The sequence below is a fragment of the Phyllopteryx taeniolatus genome, chromosome 19, assembly GCF_024500385.1.
Source record: "Phyllopteryx taeniolatus isolate TA_2022b chromosome 19, UOR_Ptae_1.2, whole genome shotgun sequence".
Classification (NCBI taxonomy): domain Eukaryota; kingdom Metazoa; phylum Chordata; class Actinopteri; order Syngnathiformes; family Syngnathidae; genus Phyllopteryx; species Phyllopteryx taeniolatus.
This window is the reverse complement of record NC_084520.1, coordinates 3,466,764-3,482,097: the sequence shown is the minus strand read 5'-3', so window position 1 is coordinate 3,482,097 and position 15,334 is coordinate 3,466,764. Positions and strand designations below refer to the sequence as shown.

Here is a 15,334-nt window from a genome sequence, read left to right as displayed (position 1 = left end):
GAGAGCCTGAAATCAGAGGATTTGGAAATTTTTCCGTTAAACAATGGCTCTAAACTATTAATTGATTATCAAAATAGGTATCGATTATTTTGATCATCGATTAGTTGTTGATTAATCGCTATACCTCTTGTTAGGTATTAATTTCTGCGTACTAATACAATGAATCTCAACTGTGCCACAGTGTGCCATCAGAGCTCATCAGTTGTGCTGCACGACATTACCCGATTTCTCTTATTTAATAGAAATAATGTATTATTGTAAGTTTGTTCATCTACACCAGGAATGTATAGCAACAGCAGGCAGAACAATTACAGTAAATGTGCTTCCACAAGATTGCAAAAGGTACAGCTAACCCGACTCCATTGGATGCCAAACAGCCTGTCCATGTGATGCTGGTGAAGACATTATACAACAGTGCCCCTTGTGTCCAGGCGACACATAACATTACACCTGTGTATCCCTGTTGCCGTTCATATGACAAAATAATATCTTTGTGTTCAACTAAATTCACCCTGATTTCACACTAGGGACATTTATGAATAAATTGAGATGTGATAATCATTGTTTCTGTATATGTTCGTTTACAGAAACAATGATTATCACATCTCAATTTATTTATAAATGTCCCTAGTGTGCCATTTTTGGTTGTGAGCTGTGAAAATCTTCAGTGTAAAATATGGGCTCAATAAATCTTGGAAAACACTGGTTTGACTTTATCATATGAACATGTGTTGCTAATATTGTACACCTCCTATGTAACTAAGATAACCAAAATAATGTCATCTGGATCAAGGCAGAATTTAGGAAGTAACTCATGCTGTACCTAATGCGGTCAGTATATATTTGTAACTGAATACAGGTTTGGACCAAACAATTTCAATATCCTCAGCTCTAAAAGAGCAGTGTTAAAAAAAATTATTGAAATGACATTTTCAATCCTGTAGCGCCATTTGTTATCAAGTTGTCATGCATTAAAAAAAAACACCACATTTTACATTTTAAGTTTATTTATCTTCAAGCAAGCTTTTTCTTCAAGTACATGTTTTGTGACAAATTGTCCATCTATCACCAATGCATCGACACAAATGTATTTACTGCCCTCCTTCACATTTTTTTCAGTGATCTGCATTTGCAGGGTGATTAGCTCTAATTGAGATGTGGTATTTGCAATAAGCAACACATGTAATAGTGATTTTAAAATAATCAAATGAATAAAATGTTTGCAAACTGTGTCATTTACCTGCAAATCTAAATGGTATACAGTACATTCATAATTTACCAGCTCTTGCCAGTGAACATAAAAGTGCAATAAATGTATCGAACATATGCCCTGCTGAAGACCTCACAAGTGTTTTTTCCTCATACAATATTTGTTCGACAATATGTTGGAAGTCTGTTAAAATGTATTCAATTCAGTGCAAAATAATTCATGTGCAGTTTTCCAATGTTTGTTTTAAAGATTCATTTTACTCATAATCAAACTTTGATCTTATAACTTTACATACATTCCATAACTATTATATGTACAAAATGATGGCTTACAGTACATAGTAAATAAAAAGTTTCATAATCTTTGGTTGTCATTGCCTCATAAACTGGTGTCAGAGAAACAAAATGTCTATATCTGGAATCCTCCCAACCCCCTTCAAGACCATCCTGTCTTCGTACACTGAGACAGTTCCAAAGGCGTTGCTGTCTGGTGGCGTTTCGATGACCCCCTCCAGCGTAAGGTGGTGAACGCCTGTGCTTTTATCCAGGCAATATCCACCATCATGATCATGTCCGGCTATGAAACACACCACACTACTGTGGGACTGTATTGTGGACAGGAGCTCATCGAAGTTCCACGCCAGGCACATGGGGGTTGTGGAGAACGGATGGACTGGGAGATGACCTGAAAAGTAAAACAGGACCATAAACAAATGTAAAGGCATCCAAATTTTATAGCTGGGAAAGCGAATTGCTAAGATTTATTCCAATTCCAATTCGATACTACTTATCGATTCGTTTCTTTATCGATTCTCATTTAGAAAAAAGGAGAACAAACAGAAATAGTTACTGTAATTTCTTGATTACGCACTCGATTATGGCACAGACTCCATATTGTCACGATTTTGCCTGAAAAAAACAGTACTCGAATGTAACAAGCACCGAAATTTTCACCAAACCTTCCTCTCTCAGACGTCTCAAAAATCAGAGTTATAATCAATGAAATTCCACTATTTTCACAACAAATACACAATTTTCTCTCTCAAATGGATGCAGAACTTTGGACTACATTCTTTGAAGGGGAGCAATAATCTTATGGATTACAATACAAATGGTTCTATTTGTCATCAGATTTATTATGCTCATTATTTGAAAAACACTATAATAGTTTACAGATTATATACAGATGTTTAAGAATTGTCTTTTGTATCACTTGTTTCTTTAATGGCTCTGCCCCTAAAAACCATCGAATGACAAGTCAGCTTCTGACTGAAAAAGGTCTTTCTATATACTGTCTTTCTGCATCTTCCTCTGGATGAAAGTTCAGTAAATGAAAAAAAAAAGGCCCAATGGATAACTACGGGGAGAGATTTGTCTCAAAATTATTTACACAAATATAGCTGCGATTTCCACGTGTTTTTCAGATCCACAAACACATCGGTGATTTACACGTGTTTTTCAAATGCACAAATATAGCCGTGATTTACACGTGTTTTTCAGATCCACGTATATAGCCGTGATTCATACGTGTTTTTTAATGTTGTGTGTGCATTGATCACGACTTACCATTTGTAAACATTCAATTCTGCTTGTGAACTGTTCAAGGTGCGCTTGCGGCTCAGCAGGCAGGCGCATTTATTTCTGAGAGAAACGTAACGCAGTTTTCAAGATGTTCAAACACACTAGTTGAGAATATTCACACATGTGGCAAGGCCTTTCCCTCCGTCCGCTAGGCGGCAGTGTTACTGTCTCCGTTGATGACTTGACCGCCAGACATTTTTCGGCAAGTCAAAATCACAGATATATTTGTGTAAATAATTTTGCGATAAATCTCTCCCCATAGATAACGTCATGGTAACTTCCGGTCACAGTTTCTAGGCGGACTTTCGCGTAACACTCGAAAAATTTGCTTGAGGTGATTCCCATAATGAATTGCTATAACTAAAATTACTATATCACGTTTTGACTGCAATAAAATGCTTCTTTGTGTTGTTTTGTACAGACAGGGCTAAATGGTTTAAGTACTGCCGTTTTTAGACATTAACAGTTACTTTTTTTTAGTGTTGTAAAGTTAAGTTACTGCTACTTTTGGTGGCAATCTGGCACCTTCATTCAGAACGGTTAGAGTGATGTAGCCTATTAATACCACTTTGTAACACTGGTGAACATGTTTCTCATCAAGGAAAGCTTTCTTCAAGAAAATGAATATTAACCCTTGGCTGTTTGAAAATTATGTCCTGATTTTATAACGCTGATAGACAGCTACATTGATTACTTTTCTGTCACTTCGATTTACTCTGAAGTAGTCAAAAATACTACTTACTGACAATGGTGACTTTCTCTCGTTTCTTGTCGGCCGAGAACAGAACAGAATCGAGCCAGTCCAGCTGGGCCTTACTGAAACCACCATTGAACTTTGTGAACCTCTGCTTGAGGTCGCCAAATAACCCTGGGACAAGTATAAAAAAGAAAGAAAAACACACAGGCCTTTGTATAACAAAATGAATGTATGAAATATAAAATGAAAAAAATGTTCATTTATGGATGCAAACAGAGTCCAAATATATAGACAAGGACACAATGTAGTTATAACTATTGGTTAATGATTGACAGGACACGCTTTGAGTCAGGAAGTTGATATGGAACTCATCCACAGAAGTGATATCATATGACAACTCCCTTTGTCCAATCACTTCCAATTTTACTGAACAAAATCATTTACCAAAAACAAATAATAAAAAAAGCAAGTGGAATAACATATGCTGTCATAGATAATGTACGATAATACTTTAACAGAAACTGGTGGCATTTGAAAGGTTTCAAAAGACACATCCAGATGATCAATGCCAATAAAAAGAAAATGATCTTTTAAAGGATTTTTTTTTTATTTTTATATACAGCTCTCATTTAAGATATCTTTAGATGGTGCAGGTGTAGCTGATGTTTTTGTCAGTAAATGCACACACAACTAGTTTTATGTGAATGAACGAGCAACGTCATAATGTGAAATAATTGTGGCTTTGTTAAGAGTAGGCTTGGTCATAGACGGTGTTTGTTTAAATTTAACATTGATTTATTGTTGTTAAATGTATTTATTTTCACTTAGGCATATTACATTCCATGAAAAGAAAAATCCATCCATCCATCCATTTTCTGAGCCGCTTATCCTCACAAGGGTCGCGGGAGTGCTGTAACCAATCCCAGCCATCATCGGGCAGGAGGTGGGGTACACCCTGAACTGGTTGCCAGCCAATCGCAGGGCACATATAAACAAACAACCATTCACACTCACATTCACACCTACGGGCAATTTAGAGTCTTCAATGAACCTACCATGCATGTTTTTGGGATGTGGGAGGAAACCGTATTCTATTAAATTCCAAATCAAACTTTTTTGGGGGGGGTAGTAAACATTGATGTGAAAAAATACCAAATACTCATACTCAAATGTCAGGTGGAGGAGCGTATGGTCTCTAACACCAACCAGCACCATGATGTCATCAATGTTGGAGTGGCATAGAATTCTAGTGGACACCTGTAAACATCTTAACTCCACGCCCAAGAGAATTAAGGCAGCGATGGGAAAATAATTGACCACTCAAAATATTGACAATTGATTGTCAATTTGGACAATTTGACTGAGGGGTGGAGTAGTCACTTTTGTTTCCAGCAGTTTAGAGATCTGTGTGTTGAGTTATTTCGAGAGGACAGTAAATTTACATTTAAAAAAGTTGTACAAAACTGATTACATTGCAGCAAAGTGTCATTTCTTCAGTGTTGTCTCATGAAAACGTATAATAAAATAATTACAACAAAATGTGAGGAGTGTACTCACGTTTCTGATACTGTATGTCCGAGTATCCACCATGTCTATTTTTAAATCAACTTACCTGTTGAAATGTAAATTATGGTCGGCGTTCTGTCTCCCTGGGAAGCAATTTAACGGGGTAGCTTTATTTTGACTGACACTTTACAAACTCAAACTACGGCGGTATAGAATAAGGCAAATATAATCATTCAAGCCATTTACCCTGTTTTTTTTTTTTTTATCCCTCCGCATTAGTCAAACGGAAGGGTTTATTTATTAGTTGTGCAATTGGAGATTGCCACCCGGAAGTACGGGAGACATCATGGTGTAAAGGTCAACTGTAGTGATTCTCAAAGTGTGGTACGGGTACCACTTGTGGTACGCAGGATCTCACTAGTGGTACGCGAAATAATCACTAAAATAATTTAAATGCGAAATAATCACTAAATTAAATAAAAATTTCCAACATTTAAAACATGAAATACAATCAAACACATTAGCATGAAGCTTGCAGCTGTGCGTACAGCCTGTTCGAACTTTTAGAAATCCAGTAGAGTCCTTTTTTATTTATTTTTCATCTACATTAAAACAAATAACATTCATGTGCAGTACATTTTTACTTTTCAACGACAGTCCTTATTTTTTTACTTTTTAACTACAGTACATTTTTAAAGTACAATTCAGTTGCCTAACTTTTAAGTACAGTCCACTACATTTGCATTTAATATTTACAGATTTTTTTCTGTAAACATTTTCAATAAGTACATTTGTTATAACTTTTATGTGCAATACATTTTAACTGAATTATTATTTAAGTACAGATTTTCATTTTTCTACACAACTCAGTTGTCTTTAACTTTTAAGTACAGTCAATACATTTGCACTTAACATTTACAAACGGTTTGTTTTTAAATATTTACAATAAGTACAATTTGTATTTAACTTTTATTTGTAATACATTTTAACTGAATTATTATTTGCGTACAGATTTTCATTTTCCTATATTTAATTATAATGTTAAAGTAGGTATGTTACTAAATCCAGAAAAAGAGCTGCCCTTTTTTTGTCACCCGGAAATGGTCTACGTGAATTTAGCGGAGGTCCACCAAAGTCGCGTTTTTACACTGTTTCATACGCAGTAATATTTATTTTTAAATTACTTTACGTTATTGGGAAATCCCTTTACCAGCTCGTTTTTGAATTTTTCAATTCGGTTGGGATTTTATGTGTTTCTGACCGGGGTCAAAATGTACCTCGATTTCAACGTCAAAAGTCACACGTTCATAGGATTCGGCGATGATAGAAAACTATATGGAGGTGATTCCCTATTATTATTATTCTTGTTTCTGCAAAGTTTTGAGTAATTCTGATGATCATTCATAATCGTCAGAATTGGTGCTCTCAGTTTGATCATCAAAGTGAGATGATCAATTGGCTCACGTTGTTTAAATGTCACATTTCCGTCTCAACTAAGAACAAACATCTGGGCATTTTTCTACCAAAATGTTAAGGTTTCAGTCGCAAGATTCCTAATGATTTATACTGATTTCTGGGCAGAAAATCTTTTATATATCTATATATATATATATATATATATATATATATATATATACACACATAAAAAGTGGTATAAAATCCTAAACCCTTACCCTATTCTTCCATACCAGGGCTCATTTTATTCGTGAAACACTCCTCTATCCAATATCTTGATTCAAATGTATTTTGAAAATTTTAGTAGCATAACCGGTTACCTACTTAAAGTTCATACTGCACACAATGTTACAGTGGTTTACAATAAAATTAAATATATAAATTTTTTTTAGGAATAAAACCTGTGTGTTGTGATTGATGAACACTTAGGCTTATTACGTTACTGTATTTTTAAAATGTATTTATTGTTAGTCATTATGGTAGTACTTGCGGGCTAAGTACGCTCCACCATCATTCCAGTCCCCAAGAAACCTGCAATCTCGGGTCTGAATGACTACAGGCCTGTCGCTTTGACATCTGTGGTCATGAAGTCCTTTGAACGTCTCGTGCTGGACCACCTCAAGAGTGTCACAGGTCCCCTGCTGGACCCCCTGCAGTTTGCCTACCAAGCGAACAGGTATGCGGATGATGCAGTCAACATGGGACTGCACTTCATCCTAGAACACCTCGACAGTGCAGGGACCTACGCGAGGATCCTGTTTGTGGACTTCAGCTCAGCGTTCAACACTATCATCCCTGAACTCCTTTCATCCAAGCTTCTCCAGCTCAGCGTCTCACCTGCCATCTGCCAGTGGATTTACAGCTTTCTGACGGGCAGGACACAGCAGGTGAGGCTGGGGGAGACCATCTCATCCACACGCAGCATCAGCACTGGGGCGCCCCAAGGTTGTGTCCTCTCTCCGCTGCTCTTCTCTCTCTACACGAACGACTACACCTCAGCGAACCCGACTGTCAAACTCCTGAAGTTTGCAGATGACACCACTGTAATCGGCCTCATCAAGGACGGTGACGAGTCTGCATATCGACAGGAAGCGGAGCGGCTGGAGCTGTGGTGCGGCCGACACAACCTGGAGCTGATCACGCTCAAGACTGTAGAGATGATCGTGGACTTCAGGAGGCATCCTTCGCCACAGCTGCCCCTCACGTTGTCCAGCCGCCTTGTGTCAACCGTCAAGACCTTCAAGTTCCTGGGAATTACAATCTCTCAGGACCTGAAGTGGGCGACTAACATCAACTCCGTCCTCAAAAAGGCCCAGCAGAGGATGTACTTCCTGCGGGTTCTGAGAAAGCACGGCCTGCCACCGGAGCTGCTGAGACAGGTCTACACAGCGGTCATCGAATCAGTCCTGTGTTCTTCCATCACAGTCTGGTTCGGTGCTGCTACAAAAAAGGACAAACTCTGACTGCAACGGACAATAAAAACTGCTGAAAGGATTGTCGGTAGCCCCCTACCCACCATTGAGGACTTGCACGCTGCCAGAACTAAGACAAGGGCGTGCAAAATCCTCTCTGACCCTCCGCACCCAGGTCACCAGCTCTTCCAGCTCCTTCCCTCAGGTAGGCGCTACCGATCAATGCAAACTCGAACTAGTAGACATTCCAACAGCTTCTTACCTCTTGCGATCAACTTCTTAAACACCTGACCTACAATTCCATTACAACATGCTGGCAATTTTTTGACTTCGTTGTCACATTTCTGTGGGGCCAATTATGTATTACTCGTGCACTCACTGTAGTTGTCTCGCCATGCTGCACTATTTGCATATACTGGCCACTCTTGCCAGAGTAGCATCTGCTCCATTGCACACTGTTTGAGGAGTATCTGTAACATTTGCACAACCAACATTGTCCCAGATTATCGCACTACTCGTCACTTTAAACCGCATACACTCCTTGAAGTCTCAGCGCCCCTTGCACAATGGTCATTGCACCGGTCTATTGCAATATTAGTCATTCGAACTGCTCTAAGTGCTAGAGGACTCTGCATCTTTTTGCACAATTGTTTTTTGTCAATGTCTTTGTCTCCAAAGTGTTCTGTAAATTGACTGTCTGTTGTACTAGAGCGGCTCCAACTACCGGAGACAAATTCCTTGTGTGTTTGGACATACTTGGCAAATAAAGATGATTCTGATTCTGATTCTGAAGTATTTGTTTTAGGAGGTACTTGTTTGAAAAAGTTTGAGAACCACTGGTCTACTGTAGGTGTGGTTACCTGGGGGGGAGTTGAGATCCTCGTTGCTGTTGTGTCGTTTTATCAAATTGAAAGCACTGCGGTACTGCAGACTGTCCTCCTCCACGCCAAGCAAGCTCACATCGTAAGCGTCCAGCACCACAAACGTGAACCCGGGGAAGGGACAGAAGCTGTAGGCGTAGATATCGCCCCCTGCCCGGGTGCCACTGAGGCTAGCATCGGCAAGGATGGAGCTGTTCAGCTCGGAACACAACAGCTCGCTTCTACTGAAGTTATAGAACTCATGGTTGCCCCACACATGGTGCACCTCAATGCGGCTGAGGCTGAACTCTCCCAAGACCTGCTCCAGTGCTCGGCTAGAGGCGCCGCGATCCTTGTTAAAGCCGTCGATGATGTCCCCCAGCTGGATGATGAATTTTGGACGGGCGGCCGAGTGAGACCAGCTCTCTCGGGCTTTTCTCAGCAGCCCAATACTGTTTCGGTAGTATCGCCTTCTCGTCTGGGTGAAATTGAGCCCGTCGTCCATGTCAGCGTACTGAACGTCGGCTATCAGGCCGAATGTAAACAATGGCGCTGGCTGACAACTGTCGTCCATCGCCGGTCTTTTCTTGGCTAATAATGGGGAGTGGAACCGGTGTGTTTGTGGGAGTGAGAGGCTATACCGGTGTGGACGTAATCCCTTCACATGTCATCGACAGCCAGGTTCATCGTTGCTGTCGTTTCCTTCTACGACACTTCCGACGACTCGCCGTACGGTGGCGGGTGTGTCCGTATTTATTTCCGATTTGTGCTTTCAAAATAATGAATTGAACGAGTGCCAAACGAGGGTAAAAGTTGAAATGTAGAAGGTTTTTAAACAAATATTACATCCAGCGGTGGAGAATAATACCAAAAGATGCGTTTCATGTGCTTCGTTGACTTCCCTCCTCGATGACAAATGTTTCCTAACGTTCGCTCCCTTCCTTCAAACAAAAGTACTTCACTTGTGACGCTTTTACACATGCATTCTTCATATTGGCCACCAGGAGGCGACGGAATTCTACTTAGGATAGCAGGTGCTTTTCTCCATGCTGAATCCTGTTAAATTTCAATAATAATAATAATAATAATACATATTTACTAATTATCCCCATGGTGTAATTAAGGGAGCACCACATTAATTGACACACGTTTACAACCTAAATAAATAAAATAAATGAATAAATACAAAGTATAAATGATGTGGTGGAATCTACATATATGGGGGTTTATTTGATTACGGGCCTTTTTGTGTCCTTAATGTAAAATTTAAAGAAAAAATATATTTAGATAGTTTTTTTTTCAATAACCAGCAGTGGGCGTGCCTAATTATAAGTGTTGCCTAAAATTTCATGTTAATATTAGTATATTTTGTCATTTTTTGAGCGGTTTTATGGTGGTATTTTACAGTTTTCACTCTGTCCCTAGCACAGGGTGTGGATATATGAAGCTCTATCTTTCTACTAAAAAATGCTAAAATGGTGTAACTTTTACCATAAATTCCTTAAAATATAATATAATTAATGATTTCTCATCATATAAACAAAACATTTCAAAGTCTGTCTTTTATTTTTAGTAAAATATGTCTGTCCCTTAAAGTTGTTGTCATTACCGCCACATTGACCATTTTCAGATCAATCAAGTTTATTCAAAATCAGATTCTTTAATTCCCTGTGTCATTTTGTCTTGTGGCGGCACGGTGGCCGACTGGTTAGAGCGTCAGCCTCACAGTTCTGAGGTGCGGGGTTCAATCCCCGTCCCCGCCTGTGTGGAGTTTGCATGTTCTCCCCGTGCCTGCGTGGGTTTTCTCCGGGCACTCCGGTTTCCTCCCACATCCCAAAAACATGCATTAATTGGAGACTCTAAATTGCCTGTAGGCATGACTGTGAGTGCGAATGGTTGTTAGTTTCTATGTGCCCTGCGATTGGCTGGGAGCCAGTTCAGGGTGTACCCCGCCTCCTGCCCGATGACAGCTGGGATAGGCTCCAGCACGCCCGCGACCCTAGTGAGGAGAAGCGGCTCAGAAAATGGATGGATGGATTTTGTCTTGTCACTCAAGCACATGCTAGGGCAGAGAAAAGTCAGACATTTTGATAACTGGAAGAGTAAGTTTTTTCCTCATTTGTACCCTGAAGTCACAAAATATTTTATTGCATGTCATTACCAAACGACTTGTAGTGTTAATATGTTTAAAGATTTTCCTGTAAAAACTTGATAATCCATCCAGCCATCCATTTTCTGAGCCGCTTCTCCTCACTAGGGTCGCGGGCGTGCTGGAGCCTATCCCAGCTGTCATCGGGCAGGAGGCGGGGTACACCCTGAACTGGTTGCCAGCCAATCGCAGGGCACATAGAAACAAACAACCATCCGCACTCACATTCACATCTACGGGCAATTTAGAGTCTCCAATTAATGCATGTTTTTGGGATGTGGGAGGAAACCGGAGTGCCCGGAGAAAACCCACGCAGGCACGGGGAGAACATGCAAATTCCACACAGGCGGGGCCGGGGGTTGAACCCGGGTCCTCAGAACTGTGAGGTAGATGCTCTAACCAGTCGTCCACCGTGCCGCCAAAAACTAGCTAGCTTAAAGAAAAATTTAAGCTAAGTCTACCAGCATAGCACAGCTAAAAACTGAAATGTCATTACCATCACGTCATCACATAGTGCAGTTTGGTGGTGATGACAGAAACGAAAATCAAAAGTGCCCGAAATCAAATAAACACCCATATACAGGATGTATTTATAGCACTGATAGCTACTCATGACATGCATCCACAACATACAATACATTTTTGTAAGTGTAGTATTATTGTGTGTGGTTGTCCTTGAGGGCTACTAGAGGTCAGAGTTTTGAGAGTCAGAAAGAGAACAACAAGCCCGGGGCACAAAGGTGGCTCTCCTCCTCTGGGTCCTATCAGGTATACCAGGAAGAAAGTGTAGGAGGGTTCCTTCATGATCCAGGCAGTCATGCTGTGAACCTATTGCTCATATAGTCAAGGAGTGAGTGGGAAGTCCAGTGATCATGGCGCACACCTGCATTACACTGTGCAGGTGTTTTTTCTCTCTCCTGGAGGTTGATGGAATGGTACCATCAGACTATCGAGAACAACACGACAGGCTTGATGAAGGCGTCAAAGAAGGTCAGCAGGAGTTTGTTGCTGACAGAGAGGCAGTTCAGCTTCCTCACCAGATACAGTACATCCTTTGGTGGCACTTCCTCAGGTTGTTGGAGGAGAAACTGGTAGTCATCAAAGATGTATTTGTATTCTAGTCACAATCTCAACTGGTGACCTGTGGATAATGGTGGAGATAACTGTACCTAGCTCTCTTTGTCTTCTGTTAAAAGTTACTACCAGCTCCTTGGCTTGATGTTTGGTTCCAGCCGGTAGGTGTTACACACCTCAAACTGCTGCATAGCAGGTCCATGGTGCAGAGTGGGGCCGGACAGGAGAACTGTGTCGCCAACAAACTTACGACAGTTGGGTAGTGAGTTCCCGCGCTCATCGTTGTGAATGAAGAACAGTGGTGAGAGGACACAGCCCTGTGGGGAGCCTGTAGAGGTTGCGAGGAGCTTAGACAGGATGCGGATTCTCTGTATTCTGTGAGTGAGGGAGTCCAAGATCCACATAATGATATGGTCTTCAATGTTGAACTTCTGCTGGAGCTAGCAGCAAATGCAAATACAGCAACGATTTGGATGCAGCAGAAATTTGCATACTAGTGGCTTGCATTGCACATGTCGGCAATATTTTTTTATAGATTTTTGTACTTGAAAAGAATAAAGTGTTAAGTGTGTTAAAGTGCAGGCATGAATAGGCATGGGGGCAGCAGACCCCTGTTTGAGTTTAATAGTAAGCTGCTCCTCTTGGAGATGGGTAAGGGGACAATTATAATTTGATATTCGCATACATACAATACATACTTGCTATAATGAACAAATCTAATAAAAAGATTAAAAGCCATATGGAAAACAAATTCCTTTTGCATTTAAATAAGAAAAGGATTGGCTGGATTATTTACACTAATGAATGTTGTAGGATAGGGAGAAACTAATGTATCAAAATGCAATCTCAGACAGATAATAGACTGTGACCTGTTCTTAGCACCCCCTTATTTAGACAACTTGAACTTGACTTGACATTTAGTCATAAGCCATGAGATTTGGCCATCTGTTACATTACAGATTACAATAAACGCTTGTTGCAATCCATTGCATTCAGCCTGGCTTTCTTAGACACACGAGGAGGTGCTGCTCAAAACCATTTCAATCAATACAAGCACACACACACGGCTGTTAAAACAAGGCCCAAAAACAAAAACGAAAGAAAGAAATTTTGTGGCTGCGGTGTTAATCCATTTAGTGTCACACTGGGCAACATTGTCGCCTTAAGGACAGTCCCTAAGAATATCTAACTTGATGGACTCCCTAATGTAGCCCATACTTAAGATGGAAACAATGTAAGCTGAAGGTTCATAGCCTGCTTGTTCATGATTTAGCACCCTTCTTGTCAGTTTACAATCAGCTCATTTTCTCCTGCATGACCCTGACAAGGGATTTTAAACTGAGTGACAGTTCAAATACATCACTTCAAAGACTATAATAATATACTATGTATACAAATGAAAGCCAAAGCCCGTTTAGTAATGTTAGTTATGTTCAAATGTTTTTATGTTTGTGTCAAGGGACATACAATACTGACTAATGACAAAAAGATAAAGACACTTCCGCTTGCATTCAAATTGTTCCAAGTGTTTTAGCATTATCTTCACAACTTTCGGACAACGAAACAACTAGATTTACACTCACACTTTACAGACAGAGATTTAATTTAAAGTTAGGTTTCCATCTATCCATCCATCCATCCCCATTAGCCTGTCCAAGCTGATTTAGGGCGAGAGGTGGGGTACACCCTGGAATGTGGCAATAGTTAGGTTAGAGTTTGAATTCAATAATAATATTAGATTATATCTATATATATATATATATATATATATATATATATATATATATATATATGACTGTGAGTGCGAATGGTTGTTTGTTTCTATGTGCCCTGCGATTGGCTGGCAACCAGTTCAGGGTGTACCCCGCCTCCTGCCCGATGACAGCTGAGATAGGCTCCAGCACGCCCGCGACCCTAGTGAGGAGAAGCGGCTCAGTAAATGGATGGATATATATATATATATATATATATATATACACACACACACACACAGCATCTATCTTGCTGTCTGCTATTGTGTGAAAACAAAATGGCTACCACATCCTGGCACTTCAGATCACAGACCCCTGTGCTGTTTTGCAACAACATAATGAGAACCAAAAAAGGAACTGTTAAGACACTGAAACCAAGAAAAGCAGTCAGTATCTGATGTGACCACCATTTTCCTTCAGTTTCATCAGTTCTTGATTGCGGCCTGTGCAATATTGGGTCTACTCTTCTTCAATGACCGTGGGAAGTTGCTGGATTTTGGCAGGAACTGGAACACGTTGTCGTGTACTGTATATGCCAATCCAGATCATCCCAAACATGCTCAATGGGTGACATTTCCAGTGAGTATGCGAGAACTGGGATGTTTTCAACTTCCAGGAATTGTAAATCCTTGCAATATGAGGCCGTGCATCATCATGCTGCAACATTAGCTGATGGCCGTGGATGAAATGGACAAATTTAAGCAGTATAGAAAATGGATTGATAATACAGTCATCTATTGCTAGCTTTCACAGTCCCCTCTTGTCATCATACTTCATTTTTGGGTATAGGAGGATAGAAGAAAAGATTCACGATTCAAGAAGGTTTATTGACAATTCTACAATTGTGTGGTAGACATACAAACAAATTTTGGAGAAAAAAAACAGTGTAGAGGATACAGTAAAGAGAACATTAAATGAAGTAAATAAATGCAGTCACATTTTTGTGTGAATGAGGTAGCTAGAGATGTTATGTTGTTGCAATAGATCGGAGGGATCTGTGAGCTGAAGTGCACGCATGAGCAGGCATTTTGTATTTACACAACAGCAGACAGCAAAACAAATGGGGTTATTTCCACTATGTACTGTATAATATTTTTTTAACAAGTGTCTTTACAGTTATTAATCAAATTATTTGAAAATGACCCATATGTCCATCAAAGCACTCATGAGGTCATTTTTATCATTCTAATATCTAAAAACCTATAATTAGGCAGCATGTCCAGTGTGCAAAATAGTAGATTGACTTAGCTGTGTGCCCTTCAACGGTTAAGGATGGAACATTCAGAATAGTCCCTCAGTATTATGATGTTTTATTGACACATACTTTGACAGTGAACCCTGTCAGGCCAGCTTCCCCAAACAAGACTGACCGGGCCCATGATGAGGCATTATTCTAAAGCTCTTTTGACTTTGCTTTCTGAGATTCGCATACACTATACTGCATGATTGAAAGAGGACAACTGCAGCTCTTGTGTGTGTTGTGCTTGTTGCCAAGGCGGAATCATTTTTGATGGAGCCTTAATTGTTTCAAGCTTTGTATCTCTTGTAGAGGTCGCCATCCTTTGACATTATTATTATTTTTTTTATCCTTAATCCCAGTGACTCCGTGCCTTGGGTTTATAACAAAAGCTCAGTTATAT

The 15,334-nt window shown here is 40.0% G+C and overlaps 1 protein-coding gene across 2 annotated transcripts; it reads right to left on the bottom strand.

Moving 5' to 3' along the window:
• Positions 1–989: 989 nt before the first annotated feature.
• On the bottom strand, positions 990–9,634 carry adprm (ADP-ribose/CDP-alcohol diphosphatase, manganese-dependent). 2 transcript variants are annotated; one of them, XM_061755111.1, is made up of 3 exons: positions 8,721–9,612; positions 3,533–3,658; positions 990–1,894 (listed from the first exon to the last, which is right to left on the bottom strand). In XM_061755111.1, the coding sequence occupies exons 1-3, from the start codon at positions 9,292–9,294 to the stop codon at positions 1,602–1,604; spliced, it is 993 nt and encodes a 330-aa protein (XP_061611095.1). In that variant the 5' UTR covers positions 9,295–9,612; the 3' UTR covers positions 990–1,601. The 2 variants fall into 2 exon arrangements, with proteins under 2 accessions (XP_061611095.1, XP_061611096.1); XM_061755112.1 differs by lacking the exon at positions 3,533–3,658 and having other exon boundaries at positions 8,721–9,634.
• Between the last annotated feature and the right edge of the window lie 5,700 nt (positions 9,635–15,334).